We start from the raw sequence: 17,878 nt of genomic DNA on the forward strand, positions 1-17,878 counted from the left end.
TTATGTTAATTAAGCAATAGATGAGACTCTTCTGCATTTTCAGGGGGAAAAAAAAAAGTCTCAAACAATGCCAGGGACTGAGAGTCTCTGCTCCCGAGCATCCTGAGTGTGTACCCCCACCCTCCACCCCAGTATTGGGGATCGAACCCACAGCTTTCTCACTGAGCCACATCCCAACCCCTTTTTCACATTTTTTGTTTTGTTTTGTTTCATTTTGTTTTGTTTTGTTTTTGTTGAGACAGGATCTCCCCACGTGTCTAAGTTGCCCAGACTGGGCTCAAACTTTCAGCCTTCGTGCCTCAGTCTCCCAAAGTGCTGGGACTGCACACGTGTGACACCATGCCCAGCTTCTCCTCTAGTTCTTTATAAAATGTGTGATTAGTTGTTTTAAACTATAGTCAATCTGCTTTACTGCAGAACAGTAGTACTTAGTGCAATTATCAGACCTCCCTCTGTTTTCCCAAACCCCTCCTTCTTAACCTCTAGCAACCACTATTTTACTCCCCACTTACATAATGTCAGCTTTTTAGCATCTACATGTGAGAATTGATGTATCTTATGTACTTTGTTCCTAGTCTCCTTCCTTCTGCTGCGCTTTCTTTTTTTTTTTTTTTTTTTTTGTCATATCCACAAATGCTTATTGGTATAAAACATGATTCTAAAATGCACCGTTTCTTTCTGGATACATTTACCAATCTAGAGCCCTTAGAACTTCTTTCTTCCAATTGAAAGTGGAAATTAGCACTGACTGGCCAAAAAAGGAGGGCAAAAAAGGACATACAAAGTTTAAGATACCACTGTACAAGATGTTAACATAGGTTTGTTTTTTCCTTTTTTTCTTAAATGCTTTTGTTTGTTTCGGGTGATATTGGAGATTGAACCCAGGTCCTCTTGCACACTAAGCAAGTACTCTACTATTGAGCTACATCCTGGCCTTCTTAAACACTTTTATATACAGCAAAACCAGAGTCTTATCTACACTTGAGTTATAAAAAGAAAAAAGGGATTTTTAGATCCCCCAAAAAATTTATAAGGAAAGATAATTATTTTAATAGTTGCCCTTAAGGGAAAATGCAGATGAGGGTGAAGCTGTCCCAAGTTAGCAATTAGATAAATCCTGAGGATTATAGCACAGGAGGAATTAGATTCCCTTTTTAGAAATGCTGCAACTCTGCTAGAAATTGAATAAATGTGATTACAGCTGTATATTTTTTGACCTGTGGTCCTTCAGCTGTGAGCGTATGACCCTCACTGAGTCAGTCGCCTCTCTGTCCCTGTCTCCTCAGTGCAAATCTGTCCAAGGCCGCGTGGGGAGCGCTGGAGAAGAATGGCGCCCAGCTGATGATCCGCTCCTATGAGCTCGGGGTCCTTTTCCTCCCTTCAGCATTTGTGAGTTCTCACCTCTAACTGTCCGCTGGGCCACATGGGAAATGAGTTGACTTTTCTGGTCTGCACTTTTAGTCGCAGTGACACCCTCCAGGTCGGCAGGTGGCAGGGTCAGGATTTCAACCCCTACCTGTGCTCTTACTCTCTGTCTGGGCTGTGCGGAGGGGTGCAGTGGGATTCCCGATTAGAGCTCGACAGCTGAAGTTAATCAGGGTACATACATAAGTGGTGCGAAACACATTGTGGAGATTTAGCAAAGGTGGTATATGACAGGAATGGCCGAGCCGAGCAGGGGACATCGAGGTGGGTGTGATTGGAGGGCTCCACTGGGAGGCAGAGGGAGGAGGATAGGTCTGAAGGCTTAGGTACAGGAGAGGAGTGGGAAAAGCATGGCACCTGGCAAGGGAAGAGCAAGAGCAAAGCCAGGAAGCAGGGAAGCTGGAGCATCCGCTAATGCTGAGGGGTCAGCAAAGGACCTGTGAACTGTGCCTCTGAGTCCCCGGACCACATCGGTGCTGTGTCTCAAGATGGCCAGCACAAATGCTCATCTCCCAGCTTTGGAATAGCACAGACTTTCTGCAGCCAAACACCAGACGAAGGGGTCACCAGGCAAGTGGGGACCAGCTTGTATAAGCCGCATGTCGCTCTAGACATTAGAATCACGTTGGTCCGGTGAGGCCTGTTCCCAGCCCCCAACACCAAGAGGCGTGGTCGCCCCAGGATCTCCCGTCCTACTTCCTCACACATCCCGGGCCACGCTCCTTAGGGGAATGGCCCACACTGAGATGGCTAGTGCTTTTTCTTGCTTTCTTCCTTTATTACCACTGGCTGTAGCTGAATATAGGATAAGCATACATGACACAGCTCCACTGTGAACCACTTTGACTGGAGCAGATTTAGACTAGGGGGTTCTCTGTGCCTGTCCTTGGGCTGGAATCTGGACCCACGCACAAAACACAGGAATTCACATCCGCAGGGTGCTGGAGAGCAACTTCCCTCCCAGCTGCCCTTGCAGGTCTCATCGGTCTGTCCTTACGCCTTCTGCAGGAAACAGCTCTTTTCTCACTTTCACCCCAACCCTCACTTGCCAGCCTTCATCCGTTCTTCTACATCTTAAAGTGTTCACTACAAAGCTGTATAACTGGGCTGTTGAGGGTGGAATTTTGCACATTTCAGCCCATTTTGTTTCCTTCCTACAGAAGGACTTTTCGTGTACAGCATCTGCAGGCCCTGGGAGGTAAATGGTTAGCTGCTTTTAGGCAGGGATAAGATGTCCCTAAGGTTCCACAGTGACAGTGGAGCACAGTCCCAAACCCTGAGATTTCATGATCTCTTCCTGATCTTCCAAGTTTATCACAGCCCACAAAGAGCCCACAGCTCTAGGATAACAGTATTTGGTAATGCGCTGTGATTATAATGATTGGCATTAAACTGAGGCTAGAGTAATCTCCCAGTACTAGTGGGAAAATTCCATGTCATTCTAGTTTGGCTTTTGCTGTAAGGATTTGCAAAATTCTAGTCTTTTGTAACTGTTCTGCCCTGATCCTTGATAATGAAGACGTTAACAGGAAAGAAACATATTGCCCTTCTGCATCCTCTAGAGCCTTCTCAGCTGCCAAATTGTAGCTCAGATATTTACTCTGTGTATACCAGAGAAGGAGATAATAGAGGGGAAAAAATAGGGATAATCACTTAGAATCTGCAGATTGATTTTATACCGCTTATGTCTACATTTTTGGAAAAAGAAAAAGGCCCACTATAGCACACTTGAGGTAAAGTAGAAATTTCATTGTTTATGAAGGCCATCAGAAAATAAAAAGTGGATTCCACCCTGTTGTATTATCCTAACAGATTCAAGAGATAAGCTTTAACCGGCTCACTAGGTGATTGACAGACAGATTCACAGTTACATTTGAGATTGATTCTGTCTATCTAAATCTTTAATAGATGTATCAAAGGCAATGCAGTACTGGCCCAATTCTGTAGCCGTTTGTATATTTTCTGTTCTCTTTTTATACATGTGAAAAACTGAAGGCCGAGATAAGAAATAAGAGGAAAAGGATGAAATGGGGAAAGATAAATAATTAGGACTTTGTTTATATGCCAATCAGCTATCTAAAAGAGAAACGATGGCCTTTCAATGTATGGGCTTAGTTTTATTTTCTGTTTTTCTGTGTGTGAAGTGAAGTATATGAAGTTAGAGTTAGAAAAAGAGTATATTAAGAAGATGGAACGTTCTCCCACAGGGTATTGGCTGGCCTTGAGCTGCACAGGCCAGAACGGTAAGTACTTCACAGCCGCTTCCTCTGTAACACTGGTGAGGACCCACAAACTGTCTAGTCTGCAGCCATTCTCTCATCGTATTGAACTGTCCTACATTTGTGACTCGGGCAAGGTGCCAAAGTTAGGCAGGGTCAGAAGTACTCAGAAGTATAACCTTGGCTTTCCTGCCTATCTGTTGCTCGTGAACATCAGAGAAGCACCCTGTACTGGAGTAGTAAGACAAGAGGCGTCCTCCCGGGTGGAGCTGAGTACAGAGAGGCGCAAAGGCGCAAGGTGACCACCCCAGGAGGGCGTAACCTAAGGTGAGAGGGCTGTAGTGTTTTTGTTATACAAACAGCAGCTTAAGCCCATTAAAAAGAAGAAACTTATTGAAGATATACGGAGGAAAGTCGTAGAATCAAAGAAATTACTGAACCGCTGAGACTCGGGAGGGTGTTGCCAGTCCAGCTCTGGGGACTTCAAAGTAGGCCTTCTCCCTGATTGCTGCCACCGGTTGGCTCTGAAGCTCAGAGGATGGCCCTCGGCACTTCTGGGGTCGTCTCAAGCTTAGGTCTACTTTCCATGCCAGCCCCTATCTATTCATTGAGTAAAATGCCTTACCGCTTTCTCTATTGATCCTAAATGTAAAATGTTTGCTGACAAGAATGCAGTTTGTCATAAAATGAGGCAAGGTATTGTTTCTTTAGCTTTCCCTCTTCAATAGGAGTAAGACAGAGCTGTTGATACTTTTAGTTACATCTTTGCCAAAGAGATTGGGCCCATGGAGTTGGCAGTTCTCCTTCAGGCCTGAAAGCATCCAGAGTCCCTTCTCAGGACCATCCCCTTGTGCCTTCTGGGCAGAACTCCATGTCTCTGCCTCCCACATTTCTGAGCTATCAGCGCCCGGAGTTGCCTCTTTCGTCCTTCACCAGCGGCCATCTCGATCACTGTGTCCTGAACAATGATCTGAGGCCAGCATTACAGTCAGGAATGGCACAGCCTCAAACAGCACGGGCAGCCACCTAGAGGGACCCCTACGGTTCCCCTTTCCACAGCCCCGGCCAGAGCCTGTCACCTGGCAACCCGGCAGCCACGTGACAACATGTCCTAGGCCCCAGAAACTGAGGTGGATGGAGAGCTAACCTGTCCCGTTCATAGTAAAGGTGCTACTTGAAACCTCTGAGATTGATCTGGAAGCTGATGAGTTCTTGGTCACTGAATAATGACTGTTCCCATTTCTTTCTGCTTTTTTTTTTTAAGTGAATCAGTCCATAAATACTTCTTCTCAAGATCAAACTATCTTGCATGTGGAGCATCAGTAGCTCTCCCTCTGATTGGGGCACTTTCAGGAGCCTTAGAGATTAATGTCAAAGTACATCTGACCTGTGTGACCAGCACTTAGTAGTACGTGGCACGTACGGAGTACCTGATAGGAACTTGCTGATTTAAGTCAAAGACTGTTCTTTTGAGGTCTGATATTACCAATGCTATAATGTCCTCTGGAATGTTTCTTCCTATGTATTTAACTTTTAAATTAGATGCACACATCTCTGGAAAATCTTAATATAGGAAAGATCCCCTGACTTCAAAGATCAGTGGCTATGTATCAAGCCCTAAGGCATCTGTGTGTGTGTACTAGGGAGGCAGAAGTCTCTCTCTGAACTGCATTCCATTTGGTATTTATTGAATGCGTAGCACACAGTGTGGCTAGAACTCCTCCTGCCCCCATGAACAATGCACACAGCCACCTCAGAATCGAGGGCTAATGTCCAGTAGTAGCATAAGGGCCCCTGCTCTTAGGGCTCAGAGACACCTTGGCCTCTTTAGAACCCACGGTTCATTGGCTGTCGAGATGGTAGATTCCCTGTTTTCTGTGGCAGAACCAAGTACAGCAATCCGATCCCCAAAAAGTCAAGTCTCCACTTCACCTCAGCCTCCAAGTCTCTGCTTTCTCTTTCCTCTATTCTGGTTAAGCTGTTTTTGGTTTTTTTTGTTCTCAGAGATGGCACATAGTACAGGAATATGCGCTCTTCTTAAGATGGGGACTCTGGCTGGAAGAATTAATACAACTTCCAAGAGCAACAGCTGAGCCTATTCTCAGCCTCTTACCCCACAATGGTGCCCCTCCTCGCTCTCCCAGCACCACTTCTGTCCACTTCCTGGGGCTGGCCCACTGCTTGGCTCCCAGAAGGTTTCCCAGGAGTACACAGCTAGGCAACAGTGTTTCACTGAGCCCTGTCGTACAGTCTCCCACACAGCTGAGAGGCCCCTGGCCTCTAACCCTTCCACATCTAGTTCTCATATCCTATCTCTTCTGCCCTGGTTAAAATATATATATATATATATATCCCCTGGACTCGCTGGCTCCTCACATCCTCATCACAGGTTTCCACTCTGCTTCAGTGCTGTTTCTGCCCACATACCCTGTTCTGTGTTCCTGTGCCCTTCAGTGGTTCCCCTGGGCCCACAAGAGAACATCCAGATTCCTTTGTGGGACATCAAGGTCCACCAAGAGCATTTCATCTCCCATACGCCTGGGCTCTGGTCATTTGATGAATGTGGGTCGGGGAGCAACAGGCCCTTAGTAATTGTGTCATCCTGAGCTACTTCCCTTCTTCTCAGCCAGAGACACTAAAAGAACTTGGAAGTGGATAAAACATGGGAGAACACATGGAGTGATCCCAAAAACCAAGAAAAGGAACTCTCCAGGACACAGAGTTGGAAGATTTAGGGACCTGAGAGGTATAGGAATCACAATGACAGAGAATGGGCTTGGAATTTGGTAGACCAGAGCCGGGGACCCACTTGCTAGCCAAGTTATTTTACTTCTGTAGGCCCCGTTACTTTCCATTACTCCACAGTACAGTAACTAACTCAGGATCATGAGAATAAAGAGGTAGAACCTATACAGGGTTTAAGACAGTGCCCGGTACCTACCATGTGCTCAGCAGAGGCTGTGGTTTCCAGTGACAATGGCAGCAGAATGTACAGCACATAGCCCAGCAGAAGCTTGAAGGTCTCCTAGGCTTTCCGTCAAGTCAGGATCTTGACATCACTTCCGGGATGTTGTGGTGCTGCTGTTTCTCTTCCTCCTGCACTACGCTCAGCCAGCCCTATGCATATGAGAACCATCCCACAGGGCCTGGGCAGGAACACGGGCATGGGGGTTCAGATCCTGCCTTGCAGGGGGGACAGGCCACCACCATCTTTCTGTGATTCTTTCCCTGTTGCTTAGTCCATTTCTGATCAACTGTGCTCCTACTGGGAGGCTCAGCGGCTGTCACTGTTTTACCCAGAAAGCCTGATGCCTTGTGTGTAGGGTTGGCCCATTCGCAGTTGCTGCTCAGACTTGTGTGGCCAACAAACAAGCAGCATCTCCAGCTGAAATCCTGGCAGCCCTCTTGCTCCCTGTGATGGAGTCGAGCTGCCAAACCAAACAATAACCCAGCACTTTCACTCCCAAAGCTGTCGAAGGGAAAAACCAGCAATTTCTCCTATGTGATATGTGTCCACCCTCTCACCTGGTGTTTTATAAATGTATTGTCTTCACTGTCTTTTAAGTATCTGTGCCTAGGAGGGTGCCTTCCTCTGTTTTGTAAAATGCCACGCAATACCACTGTGATATATAAATAATGATAATTAGGAGACAGCCTCAAATTATTTGACATCCAGATTGAAGGGAAAAGTGGTACTTTTTTTTTTTTTTTTGTATAATACCCTAGAATTTGGATCAAAAATGGCGTTCAAGAAGAAAGCATATTGCTTCCTGTCTGATATGGATGGTTCAACACTTGTATCTGAGGTCAGATTCCACAAAATGGAGGCCTGGGTCAAAACATGTAGGGCACAAGATCTGGTCCAGGCTGTGAAGAATCTTCCACTGCCACGATACAGATGGAAATAACAGTTAAGCTAGGAGAAAAAGAAGAAAGTCTTTTTTTTTTTTAAACTAAAACTCCATAAAAGTACTTAGTGATCACCACATTGGTACCACTTCCCCACCTCTGGCCCCTTCTACCACAATTTCCAGACTTCGGCTCATCCTGACGCAACCTGCCTACCTTAGCACTGACTCTTGATTTGCAAGGACTTCTTTCATTGTTACCGTTTTGTGCTGAATCGGAGACCATTTGTTTGCTTAGTGGAAGCATCATAGGACCAAGAACCAAAAAGACAGGGTTCCCATTTCCAGCCTTGCTGCTTTAGTTAGCTACATGGCCCTGCATAACTAGTTAAGCTCCAGATTTGGTTCCTCCTCTATTAAGTAGGAGGAAAATATTCAGTTATACCAGTTTACTTCCTGGAACACTTGTCACATGTCAATCATTGTTCTAAATAACATATCCCTACAAATCAGATGCCATCATTCTCTTCATTTGATAAACCAAGGCCCGGAAAGGTGAAGTAACTTGCCTCGAGTCCCACAGCAAATAAGCTAGAGATAAGCAAATAAGTAAGCAAATAAGAGATTATGAAGAATTTCCTCTGATCTGAAAAGTGTCAAAGGTAAGATGTAAGGAGGCACCCAGTGCTGCATCTGGGGAGTTGATGGCTGAGTGGGAAAAAGTAGGGGGCACGGAGGAGTCTGTGGTGACCTTCAGTGACCAGGCTCAAAGCCTTCAGGAGTCTTTGGTCTCCCAGCCACTTCCTCCTCTTCCCTACCCTCACATGTCCCTTATGTTTTTCTTTTAATCTCTTTCCAATTTATTTCTTTCCTTGGATACCCTTTGTCCAGAGTCACCTCACTTGTGTCTACACTTTTTGCAGTACTAGTCCTTGAGTCACCTGTTACCCTTCGCTGTCTTCTGTCCTCATCTGGCAGGGACTCTTGAGCGGCTGCTCTAGGGAGTCCCTGTCTAGACCTCTGTCCAGGCTGCTGCAATCTGCCTTCATAGCAGGACATTGCTCTTCTGAAGCCTTCTGCACCTTCTCACTGTTCACATAAAGGCCACCTCCTTCACCAGGGCCCATGGTGCTTTGGGTTGTAAGTGACAGAAATTCAACCCAAGCAAGCGTGAGCAATAAAGCAAAGAGGATGAATCCCTTTCTTCAGGCAGGACTTGAATCCAGGGGCAGCTCCTCAGGACCATGCCCTCAGGGTTCTTGTGGACCTGAGATTCCCCACAGAAAGACCACTCACGTGCCATCCCGAGTCCCACAGCCATGGAGTGATTCTGATTTAACAGGTACCAGCCACAGAAGTCCATGCTGCCCCCTGTTGAAACCTTTCCAGTGTTTTAACCCTCCACCCCCGGATGTGCCTGCTGTGTGCTTTTCTAGCTCTGCCCTGGATTTTACTGGCCTCTTTTCTGATGGTCTTCCCTACCATCACTCTGTTTACCAAAATTATACCAATTTTTCAAAGCCCAACTAAAATACTATGTTCTACAAAGCCTTTCCTTATCCTGCTACTGGAAATAGGTCATTCTTCCTTTTATGCCTGGCTTTTATGTCCGGCATGTTTCACATACCACCTTTCACTGTATTTCAATTGGCATCTCTATTAGAAATGCTGCAACCCTCTACCTTTTGTGGGTCTTAACATGCATGAGTCACTTTCCCCCATGTATTCCATTTGTTCCCATGCAGAAGCCAACGGAGCAGGGGAGGTGCTGCAGTCCCGTGTTTCTTACACACCTGCTGTACATGAGGGCTTGTGCTGGGTGCCGAAGTTAGAAACATCAGCATGATGACCACCAGGAGCTTTACCATCCCACTTTCACCAAGGAGGAAATTGAGACCAATACATAAGTAGCCACCTGTCCCACCAACCATCTGTTTTAGTTCCTGTAACATGCAAAGATCCTAGCCACCCTGCTATTCCCTCCACCTAGAACATTCTTCTTCCCCACTCCCACTTCAAGCTCTCCTCTTTTCCCAGAGTTTATTGATGGGAAGGGTTCTGCTGACTGTCCTCTGCCCAACCCCTAAATCCTGCTTCCAAAGCCCCATTGTTCTCTTGTAGTGTTGTTCCCACAGCACTTGCTACAAATTGTGATTATTTTACTTGTAGAAATGTGTTTGCTTGATATTTCTCTCCAGACTGTACACTCCCAAGAGCACAGAGATAACCAGGACTTGTGTATGTCACATGCCTTCATCCCCCTACCTCTGGACCCTTGCCCGAGACTTGTGCCAGCAGGGACCCCCAAGACAGTAGTTCCAGTCAAGCAAAAAGGAATTCTGTAGAGTCACACAAATCAGAGACTTGGGTATCTAGTGACCAGAATTCCCAGGATCCCCTAGGTCAAAGGGTGTGGGTTTATATGGGATCTTGGGCTACTCAGGAAGAGGAAGCCTCAGGAGGAGGAGTTAGGGGCAAGCCTAGAAGTAGAGCTTATCTTGTGTTCACGTTTCCCATCTTCTGTGAAATCTTAGCATCACTAGGTGGGGTGGATGTCTGATACCATTGGGGTGTGCTGCTTTTCACCATAGTTCTTACTCCAATAGTGCTGTATTCCAGTTTCAACTGTGTGGAAGTTGTAGTCAGCACCTTCCATTTTAGTGCCCCGTTGAGCTTGGGTTAGGTTAAGCAAAGAAGCCCACCGACCACAAGGGGTTACTAAAGTGCAAGTTATAAAATTACAAGAAATAGATGTGATGACCATGGACTGTGGGGCTCCTCTGACCTTTTAGCTGCCTGGTAAAGTGAATGAACACTAATATCAGCCACGCACACGACTCAGGACCAGAACAAAGGAGAGGACTTAGACTGTCTGAGGCCAAGGTCAGAGAGACTTGCCATATCCCCCTATGCTGTAGCGATAAGGCCAAAGTCCCCTAGGTTTCGTGACCACAGAGACTAAATCGTAGTGCTCATTCTTTTCCTCCTTCCCAGGACGTTAGCACTGTTTGGTATGAAGCTCTTTAGATACAAAGGATGGGTCTGCATATGAACAGTGGGCAGAGGCATGAGATACAGTTGGATAGACTGAAAAGCAGAGTACCAGGATAAGCAAGGAAGCCGTGAAGATGCCCATGTGTGGAGGCCTGGGGGACATCACTAATGTATTAAGCATCTGCACTGTGCAGGCCCTGGGGCAGAAGAAAAGGCAGCACACACTCATCAGCCATCAGCCTGGGTAGGGGGCACCTCCACCCCAGTGCACACCAGAGATTAGCACCCTGCTCAGGAGGTCATGGAATGAACCTTCCATGTGGTAGATCTTGAAAATTTTTCATTTTTATATTCCTACTGGAGCACTTTCATTATACATGAGAATAACTTTACTTCTTACCCCTGAGCAGTCTGTTACTATAGCAATATTGAAAGTATTTTAAGATATTTTTATACAGTGAATTCTACAGCCTCCCTGCCAGCCTGTACATAGTGTTTAGTAGAATGGGTTGCAATCTCCAGAACTGTTGCTTTTGATTCCCTCATATCTTTTGTTAAACTCTTGAAAAACTTAATTCCTGAAATGTAAGCCTCTTTTATTTTTAGGAAAGAAAATAATTGGGAAGAGTTACAAATATATTTGCCTATGAAACATTGAAAATAGCTCTGAAATCACTTGGATTTTTTGTGGCTCTCCGAAGGATATAATTGTTTCTTGGGATCTTCTGGTTCTTTTTAGAAAACAAAATGCAATCATAGATTCCCTCTGTGTGTCTGCAGGGCCTGGCCAGCTTCAAGGTGAAGCAGAAATTCTTCTCCGGCAGCCAGGAGCTTGCAGCCCCCTTCCCCGTGCCGTACGATCTGCCTCCAGAAGTGTACGGAAGTAAAGGTGAGACACGGGTGTAGGGAACCATGGGTGGGGGTGTTGTGCTAAAAGCAAACAGAGCCAAGAGATGCTGTTGGTCTCTCGGTGGGAGCCTGGTTTGTGGAACCCTGTGGAAGATCAGGTTTGCAGCAGTCTGTCTGGGCCACTGGAGCAGCAGCCCTCAACCTGGTTGGTCTTAAAACCCTTTCGTAGTCTTAAAATTATTGAGAAGCATGAAGAACTTTTATTCACATGAGACTTCATATCTATACATGTTTACTATGTTAAAAATTAAAACCAAGAAATATTTACTTATTGACTTATTAGTTTGGGCCAGGCATAGTGATACACTCCCAGCACTGTGGGAGGCTGAGGCAGTAGGATCACAGGCTGAAGCCCAACCTAGGTAAATTAGTGACTTAGACCCTGTATCCCAAAAAAAAAGGCTGGGATGTAGCTCAGTGTGAAGGCCCTGCATCCAATCCCTAGTACAGCCAAAATAAAAATAATAAAATAAATCCATTGTAATGATTGTATGATTGATTATTCCTAAAGTTAGAAGAAGAATGAGCCAGTAAAGTGCTGATTATTTAATGTTTTCTGAAGTTGCTTCTTTGTGCATCATGAGAGGCCACTGAGCTGTCACAGCAGCCCCCCCCATCTGTTGGTACTCTGTGTCACCCACCTCTGCACACTTGCGTGGATGTGACCATGAGCACAGTGAAGACTGGCTTAGTGAGGTCCCCTTGCCACACTTTGAAAACGGCCGCACTAGACTGAATTTCCTAAGGTCAGTGATCAAGTAAGTTTCACCATAGAAAATCCCCGGGCGGGGGGCCGGGCGTGGTGGTGTATGCCTGTAATCTCAGCACTCTGGAGGCTGAGGCAGGAGGATCGCTGTGAGTTCAAGACCAGCCCGGGCTATGCAGTGAGTTATAGAGCAGTCTGAATTACATAGTGAGACTCTAGCTGAAAAACAGACAAACAAAACGAAAAGCCCTGGGAATATCCTCAGCAGGTCTCCTGACCCCAGAGCCAGCTGGCTGAGGTGCAGCTCCTCTACCCCTCCATCCCCCACCCCCACCCCCGCCCTTGATGTGATCCAGCCTCATCTCCAGCCAGGCCACCCGTACCCACACAGAGGAGCTGTGCAATTAGGACACCATTAATAATTTACAATGGCAAGTGCTTATTACATCACCGTACCCAGCGTCTTCTCCCCTAGAGGCTAGAGACCCACATGAGCAGCAAAATTGTGATCTGCAGGTTTTCTAACAGGGAATCTGAACGTGGAAAACTTGATTGCAAAGTTTTAGCGACGTCCCTCCATTAACACTCCAAACTCCATTTCCTTGAGGGAGCTGGCCTCACCCAGTATGGCCTGCTCTTGCCCACGTGATACTGCCTGACTGCCAGCAACTTCCCCACCCTGCCTCCCACCATGGACCTGTTTCTTAGAACACACTGATCCTCTGTCAAGCCAGTCCTCTCTCCTGCTGTCAGTATGTCATCGTGCCTTACAAGTGACTCTGTACCTCTCTGATCATTTGTGTTGATAGTAAGGTTCCAAAGCATTCTTCCTCTCTTCCCAAAGCATCTATGACTCTGCTAAGTTTGTTGTATGTTAATGAAGATTTCTTTTCTGTTAGCAAAGTTATACAGATTTGATCAGAATTTCATGGAATCCATGATCAATCTGCCTGCTACCAAAAATTTAAAGAGGAAAACCATGCTCTAAATCCAGGCTGTGGTCACATGCGAGCTCTACAACGTCCTAAGAAACTTTGAGCAGTTACTTTTCCAGGCCTTTGTATCTCTTTGCAGCATAAGTAAATATGAGTGCCTACCTTAAGGAATGCTGAAAAAATGAACTGAGATGATATCTATAATGTGCTTAACACTGTGTCTAATTCAGGGTTTTCATAATTATCCTACTTACAGTGGCCAGCTCAGTTCCTGGCACATGAATTACCAGGAATTCTCTTCCCTCTCCTTGACCTTGGTAAACAGTGCTTTTTTTAAGCAAGAAATGTTCTTTATTTGTGCACAGCATTATAATCAACAGTACTCAGTCATTTATGAATTAAATTTTATTGTATTCATTTAACCAGTTAACAGTGTTACTACCTGTCAAATCCCGAGTGCTCAACTGAGACAGAGGTGCTCGGAACACTGAATGGAAAGAGAAAAAGACTAAGAAAAGCCAACAGAGACACTTCAGAAGCAATTCAAGGGAATGGCTCAAGGGCACCATCAGGTCTTTCTCAATATTAAGAGGAGTTTCACAAAATCATTTTTTAAGGCATTTTACTAAAACGTAGAAAAACAAGTGGTTAAGAACATTCTAAAAGCATTTCATTTTTAAAAATTTATTTTCAAAACATTATAACACATACCTAGTATCTCGTTTCATATTTTTTCAAACCAAAAGACTACAGAAAAAGCTTTGCAGGGAAAATTTTAAAGATCAGAGCAGAAATTAATGCATTTGGAACTAAGAAAACAATATAAAAAATCAATGATTTGAATAGTTGGTTCTTTGAAAGATTAAATAAAATTGATAAAGCCTTAGAAAAAGCTTAGCAAAGAAATGTGCCATGAGCCAGATGCAGTGGTACACACCTGTAATCCCAGTGTTCTAGGAGGCTGAGGCTGTAGGATCACAAGTTCAGTCCCAGCTTGGGCAATGTAGCAATTCAGTGACCCCCGCCTCAAACTTTAACAGTTTAAAAAAGGACTGGGGCTATAGCTCAGTGCAAAGGCCCTAGGTTCAATTCCTTTTACTGCAAAACAAAACAAAAACACCTGCCATGAAAAGTTACGCCCAGGTATCATGAAATTAAAAAAAAAAAAAAAAAAAAGATCAAATGAAATGAAGCAGACACAGGATTTCTTACTTTGTGCAGTAGTTGCTGTTTATCCATTCTCTCTGCAGATTCATACAGAGCCTGATGTATGCAGGCGCTGTCTGGGTGCTTGGTTATATATTGGTAAGCCAGGGAGACCCAAGTTTTCTCTCCTGAAGTTGTGTATAACCAAACCCATTATGCTAACAGGAGCAATATTTTTTCAAGAAGTCTTCTGATAAAGAAAATTCACCAATTTTTAAAATTTTATCTGATGGTTACAAACCACTGAGCACCCACAGTGTGTAGGATAATGACAGTCCTCGGCCCCTGGGAGTCGAGATGGTGGTGATCTTTACAGCCGTTAGCACTTCACTAAGCACTATTTATGAAGCAGGGGCAAATGGGAGCATATGGCGCGAATTATTTCATGGCACCCTCACAGCTGCATGCATGAGTACTGCAGTGCCACCCCAATTCCAGATGAGGATCCTAGGACCCTCGGGATAACTTGCTCAGGTCCCACAGGCAGGCTGGCCCCAGCATCCACTTCCCTTTACCATTACCCTGAGCTCCCTCTGCAAGCACTGAGTTCTGGAGTTAGCAAAAAGGCGTAAGAGGCGTACAATCCAGCCACAGAGAGACAAAGATATCGAAGCCCCGCAGGCTGCCATTCCCAGCCCTCCAGATGCGGCCTTGACCAGGCCTCCTCAGTTGTCACCAGACCTGGCTCCTGGTTCCTCTTGGCAGTCTCTCGCTTCCCACCGGAAGCCATCCTCTCCACTGCTGCCACGCACACCTGGTCACATCCCTCTCCTCTCTACAGTCTTCGTTATATTCCAAGGAGAACACAACAGCATCCCGTCCCCTTCAGCCTTACATCCCAAACTCTGCCTGCAGCCAGATCATCTTTAGAATTTGATACAACTGCACACTGCCAGGCCCCAGCCTGGTCTGGGTCCCGGAAATGCACTTACTCTGACAAGTGAGTCTGTTGTGGGTCAGGTTAAGGAGCCGCTCCACAGACATGATGACAACTGTTGGCCAGAACGCCATCTGCCGGGCATCCAGCTCACCTGTGCTCTAAGCTGCATGAGGCTTGCAGGTCTGGCTTTTCTTCTGCTCTGACCACAGCACCTAGCAAAGTCCCTGGCATCTAGCTAGCCCTTAAATATGCATAAATGTGCTACAAGGCCAGCTATGTCATGGGAAGATTCAGGAAGTTGCTTGAAGTAAGTTTCCTGTAAGCCACTTTTAATGCTGATTTCCAGTAGCAGGGGGTAAAAAGAAGCTGAATTCCAGCCACCCTCCTGTCTCCCGGACTGTTTTTCTGGCTTTCCTGTAGTTGGAGTAGAAGTTCAGGTAGACCTGTCAGCCAGCATAATGGGTGCTCAGCCCGTGGTGCAGACATTCTGCTCATTTATAAAGCAGAGCTACAGGGGATTTGCCAACCAGGCGGTTACCAGACCCTTGCTCTGTCATTATTGCATAATTTTGAGGAAAAGGAAAAATGGAGTGGTGATCTTGATGCTGCTGCTTAGTAAATGTCTGCATCCCTAATCCTGCATTACTGTGAAGAACATCACGATCAACTGCTTCATTCCCTCAGCCTCGGAATATAGCAGAGCTGATTTTACCCCACAGAGCAGTAAGACTGGTAAATAACAGAGGTCCAGACACAGAAGATGTGTTTGCAATAGAAGAGCATGGGGGTTCGAGTCAGGCCCTCCTCCATTACCCTGCCAGTCCCTGGACCTCTTATGAAACAAACGCAGGAAGCAGAGTTGCTACACTCGCAACAAGCTTGTTATATGAACAAAGAGAACTTGGTTTCATGCTTGCCAGCCTTCCCAAGGCCAAAGGCGATCAACAATGTTCTGATAATTTGTTGCCATTTTGGAACCCTTTTCCTGCACATCCTGCTGGGTGCTGCTATTTGCATGATTGCTCCGAGATTATTGAGCACAATCAGCGAGGTCTGCTGCAAGGAAAGTGTAACAGAGACCATTATTTTCCAAGCTGTCTACTGAGCTGCCTTCACCTCTGGAGTGGAGGGGAGGGAAGGCTCCAGGAGAAAGCAGAAGGGGAGGCTGCAGTCCGCTGGGGCAGCCTGGCCGTCTCTTTTAGACCTGGGAAGTGGAAGTTTACAATAAGCACTGCAGCCCTTCAAAGTTGGGGATTTATTTTTAATCCTTGTGATATATTTATACCCTGCCCGTGTTGTTATGGCTCTTTTGAAATGGTGTGTGACTCTAGCGGTAGTGATGCGTGGCAAGAGTGATTTATGGAAGTTATTTTCAATTTCTGGGGGGAAAAAATCAGTTAAAAGAAGAAAAATCCCTGTTTATCGAACACCTACAACTTGCCAGGAACTTGCACAGATGTTCTCATTTAGCTTCATAGTAATCCCTGGCAGTTGCTAACATAGTAATTTCCAGTTTCATAGAGGAGGAACCAAGGCTAAAACCCAGTGCCTTCGCGAAGGTGCTGAGCGGAATGGAGGTGGCATTTGGACGCAGGTCCTCAGAGCTTTCTCCAGTGTGCTGTGCCCCGGCGTGCTGCTTTTTCTTTGACCTGGGTCTGCGTCATTTAACAGAGACTTCACGTCTCATCAGTGGTGAACCTTCAACAACAAAAGCTGCACCGGTTATTACTGTTGCTCTCTGTAGCTTCCTGAAAGAAAAAGAAATAGCTGCAGTGAGCTGCACCTTTGCCATTAGCAGATGCTGTGCCTCCCCTGCGCTATGATTTGTCTCATTTATTCCTTGGGTCAGGTCCGTGACGTGAGTGCAGATGAGGAAGCTGGGTTCGGCTTGCTGAAGTGACCTGTGGTGTGGCTCAGCCCTGTGGCAGGGCTAGGATTCACCTCCGGGGTTCTTCTGCTAGCCCATCTGCCTCTCTGCTCGCACTCATCCAGCTGTGTCCTAATGTGGGTCTTTACATCGTGTGCAGGGGTATCGGCTGGGGCTCATTCAGAACACATCGTTTGCAGGTTGGAGAATCTAGTACACAAGTGCTTTTGTCCGTCAGGCAAAGAATTTTCCTGTGATCCTGTTCAAATATATATATATGTGATGTGTTCTCTCTCCAGACCGGCCGTGGATCTGGAACATTCCTTATGTCAAAGCACCAGATACACACGGGAACATGTGGGTGCCCTCCTGAGAGCCCTGAAGCCCTGTGAAATTGGAGCGTAAGATGTTGAGCCTCAGATCCTGAATGTTCTTGTTTGTACTCAACGTTCACTTTCCTCAAAGTCTTACTTTCACTTCTAGAAAACTCTTTGTAAAGGTTGCTCTCGTGAACACGGGTGTTGCACTTTTAATGGTCATTACTGACACTCCTACTTTTAAAAAAGTGCTATTTTCTTAACTCACTTTTATATGCTTTGGGAAGAAAGCAATTAAACTTCACGATGTTAAAAATATATGTACATATATAAATGTGAAATTATTCTTCTGGCAATGTAGACTGTCGCGGTAGTGCCAGCTGTTCTGAACTGAAGGTTGACCTTGCACTTGGTACTTCCTCCCTCTCCATCTCCAGAGGTGCCCTCCATCCAAACAGGAGCTTTGCTGTCTCGCTCCTGCCCTCTCTTCACTTTCCGGGTGTGCCTTGAACACACTGCAGAACCTGAGTCTAAAGACATTCCTGGGATCAGTGGCTGAGGCTGGTGAGCAG

General features: G+C 45.8%; 1 protein-coding gene across 4 annotated transcripts in view; it reads left to right on the top strand.

Annotated features, from left to right (window-relative positions):
- Tdp1 (tyrosyl-DNA phosphodiesterase 1) overlaps window positions 1–17,878 on the top strand; it is a 75,457-nt gene extending 57,579 nt beyond the window's left edge. The window contains exons 14-16 of one of the 4 annotated variants that reach the window (XM_010616286.3): window positions 1,287–1,389; window positions 11,267–11,375; window positions 17,289–17,878. In XM_010616286.3, coding sequence (XP_010614588.1) covers window positions 1,287–1,389; window positions 11,267–11,375; window positions 17,289–17,362 — 286 coding nt within the window. In that variant the 3' untranslated portion in view covers window positions 17,363–17,878. Of the gene's footprint in view, window positions 1–1,286; window positions 1,390–11,266; window positions 11,376–17,288 lie in introns of those variants that run through there. The other 3 variants (XR_778715.3, XM_033766756.1, XM_010616287.3) reach the window with 3 other exon arrangements.

The sequence above is a fragment of the Fukomys damarensis genome, unplaced genomic scaffold, assembly GCF_012274545.1.
Source record: "Fukomys damarensis isolate Sample0158 unplaced genomic scaffold, DMR_v1.0_HiC HiC_scaffold_21, whole genome shotgun sequence".
Lineage (NCBI taxonomy): Eukaryota > Metazoa > Chordata > Mammalia > Rodentia > Bathyergidae > Fukomys > Fukomys damarensis.